A 3,269-nucleotide genomic window follows, 5' to 3' on the forward strand; every position below is an offset into this window, starting at 1 on the left:
AGTAATGATTCAGAAGCATCAAGAGCATCAGAGACAAAAACAACACTTACCATGATTTTACAGCGACAAGTCACACTTTTACAAGGCAATTATTTTGGTGAAATTATTTAGCTTTAGAAAATCAGCAGAGGGGTAAATGTTTAAAATGAATCTCTTTTGTTTAAGGTGTGTGGGAATACAAATGTGAATTGTGAGGCTTTTCAGCTTTTGTCTTTAATGGCTCTTGCTGCTTCTGTCTCTACTGTAACTGGTGTCGTTGTTGATGCGGATCAATAGCTGAGTTTAGTGTGAATGAATGGATGAAGGTGTGACTCTTCCTAATGTCTATGATAATCACTGCTATAGTTGAGCTGATTGGATTAGAGATGGTGAAAGTGCCTGTAACTGCTTACATCATTTACATGCTTTGTTTGCTTTATCTTCACCTGTAAGGACGGCCCCCTGAAATCTGTATAAAACCCAAAGTGTTTCACTGCTTTGGTCACACTTGAAGACTGCAGCACTACTGGTGAAGCGACTGAGATCCACGTGACACTGTTATAAAGATGGAGTTTATTAAAGAGGAGAGTAAAACCATGAAGACTGAAGAAGCATTCAGAGTGAAACATGAAGACGTGAAGATTGAAGAAACATTCAGAGTGAAACATGAAGACGTGAAGATTGAAGAAGCATTCAGAGTGAAACATGAAGACGTGAAGATTGAAGAAACATTTAGAGTGAAACATGAAGACGTGAAGATTGAAGAAGCATTCAGAGTGAAATGTGAAGAAACTGAGGAACGAACAGGTTGGTTTCATTCTCAAAGCTGAACTCAGTCATTTGATCCTGTTTAAAATGTTCTTCTCTACAGAAATGAATGATATTTTTGACGAATGTCATACGAGTGTCCTAATTAAAGTGGATTTATTTATTTGGGTCGCCTCATGTGGACAGACATGTTGAGATCACATGATAAATACTAATGTTGCCTTTAACCTAAGATCATCCCACTTCCAAGTTGGACATTCGATATTAGGACACATTGAGAAAAATAATATAGAAGTAGCCCAAACAAATTATTATGTGCAACATTAAACCCAAATCAACATCCGAGTGAAAAGAAATGAAAACCACTTATTAGTGCAGTATCTAACAAAAACCTTAATTTGGCATAAACCGTGAAATTTGAGTGATCAATGTTACAGCTATCGCTAAGCTCTTCTGTACAAATCTTCTTAATTTTATTTTAAAAACCATATGGAAGATTACAATAACTTTGCAAAATCATTCATTACTACTTTTGTCTCTTTAGGAAAAGGCACAATAACAACTACAATCAACAGAAGAACATTCGTCATCCCACAAGGTAACACATGCAATATTAATAAACATACAATAAAATCATAATTCATATTTTGAACACAGTAAAAGCATGTCTTCTCTCTCACAGGTCTACAGGTCTGCTTCCTCACAGACTCAATGTGTCGGGATATTGAGGACCACTTTCCAAATGCTCAATGCTGGGTTCATCCAGACACAACTCTCCTGAGATCCGTTCAACAACACATAAAACACTTCGAGAAACTACACAACTACACAATAGTGATTCTCCACATAGGAACAAACGACATCGCAAGTGGAGCGTCTGCATCGACTGTCGTCCAGCGGATGAAAACCCTCATAGCAAGAATCTCTCTGGTCAATCCACACGTTCTGTATTTCGCCATCAGCGCTATTTTACCCCGAGCGAATGACGACTCCACACTGAAAACTACAATCAAACAATGCAACAGCTTGATTCAACACTGGACTTCACAAACAAGAAATATTCTATTTCTGAACACTTCAAAACCATTTCTCAAAAATGGAAAAATAATCCAAGACCTGTACAAAGACGACGGACTTCACCTCAATCAAGAAGGAAAACACAAACTATTTTCATACTTTCAGCGTTTCCTCTGGCATTTTTGCCAGTTTCCACCGCGTCCAAAACGTACTTAAAACATCTCATGAAGATCTTTCAACACAAACTTGACTTGTTCAAAAGATTTGTGAAGTAATTAAATAAAGTTCACTTAACAAAACCTCACACATATTCCTGAACTTCATCTTTACCAACACAAAAACTACAACAAAGAGATGAGTGCATAGCACACAGATTTGGCCTTTACCATTGTTTAAACTAGTTTATTTTGAAGTTTAATTTGGTTACTTTCAGCCTTAATGTTATGAATATCAACTGTACACATGTGATATGCACATAATAAAATTATATTTTGATTCTAACTATAGTCAAGTCAAGTCAAGTCACATTTATTTATATAGCGCTTTTCACAATACAGATTGCATCAAAGCAGCTTCACAGTGATAACATGAAAGTAGTACAACACAGTTCAATAATATTGTTGAATATTAAATATCCCCAACTAAGCAAGCCAAAAGCAAGGCGACAGTGGCAAGGAACCAAAACTCCATCAGATTGGATGGAGAAAAAAACCTTGGGAGAACCCAGGCTAGTCAGGGGCCAGTTCTCCTCTGGCTAACAATCATAGGGTTTTAAAGAAGCTTTACAGTAAGTCCATATCAGAGAGTACCTGGAAAAAATACATTTAGTTAATCTATAGTTCTGGGTGTTTTAATTCTTTACACGAATCACATTATTCACAGATTGACAGTAGATAGATATTAGCAACCTACACAGTGCATAACTTAAACGAGACTGAACACTGAAAACACAAGAACTCTCGTTTACACGAGAAGGATATGGTTAAACCTGAGAAATGTTTCATTTGAGTTTTCGGCGTATAGATGACACCATTGTCAAAACGATCCACTTTCACACGGATCCGTGAAAAAGGACAAAAAACCCTGTATTCTGCTGCCAGGCCAGTAGATGGCGAAGAAACACTATAGACTGAACTCGTAAAGCCCCATTCACACTACACGCGACCAAGCGACGCGATACCATTCATTTCAATGGGGAGCTGGCGATTTCCGGCGACACACGCGACAGCGACCGGATGGGGCGTGTCTGGCGACGCGACAAAGTTGAAATCTGTTTAACTTTATGCAAATGAGGAGCGACTTACGGGAGCGACAACCAATAGGAGCGGAGCGCGTATGATCCTTCTCCACATCATTGGATGTCATTCATAAAGGCAACTAGTAGTGGGAACTCCCACTAGCGACCTCATCGCCAGCCACTGGCGACATGCAGCGACAAAGTCGCTTGTAGTGTGAACGGGGCTTAATACGGATGTGCATGACGTCATCGTCTTCAGAGATTCGCG

At 38.7% G+C, this 3,269-nt stretch overlaps 1 protein-coding gene across 1 annotated transcript; it reads left to right on the top strand.

The window, feature by feature from the left end:
• Window positions 1–245: 245 nt before the first annotated feature.
• Window positions 246–2,223, top strand: LOC130071699 (uncharacterized). The gene is made up of 3 exons (XM_056236558.1): window positions 246–786; window positions 1,292–1,345; window positions 1,430–2,223. The coding sequence occupies exons 1-3, from the start codon at window positions 546–548 to the stop codon at window positions 1,978–1,980; spliced, it is 846 nt and encodes a 281-aa protein (XP_056092533.1). The 5' UTR covers window positions 246–545; the 3' UTR covers window positions 1,981–2,223.
• The last annotated feature ends 1,046 nt before the right edge of the window (window positions 2,224–3,269 follow it).

This window comes from Rhinichthys klamathensis, unplaced genomic scaffold (assembly GCF_029890125.1).
Source record: "Rhinichthys klamathensis goyatoka isolate OS25496 unplaced genomic scaffold, OSU_Roscu_1.1 h1tg000452l_1, whole genome shotgun sequence".
Classification (NCBI taxonomy): Eukaryota; Metazoa; Chordata; class Actinopteri; order Cypriniformes; family Leuciscidae; genus Rhinichthys; species Rhinichthys klamathensis.

Bases quoted from the DNA above. Each gene is read 5' to 3' on its own strand.
- LOC130071699 (XM_056236558.1), top strand. From the start codon at position 546: ATGGAGTTTATTAAAGAGGAGAGTAAAACCATGAAGACTGAAGAAGCA. The intron at 787-1,291 runs GTTGGTTTCATT...TTGTCTCTTTAG, and splicing joins AGAAACTGAGGAACGAACAG to GAAAAGGCACAATAACAACT. The intron at 1,346-1,429 runs GTAACACATGCA...TCTCTCTCACAG, and splicing joins AACATTCGTCATCCCACAAG to GTCTACAGGTCTGCTTCCTC.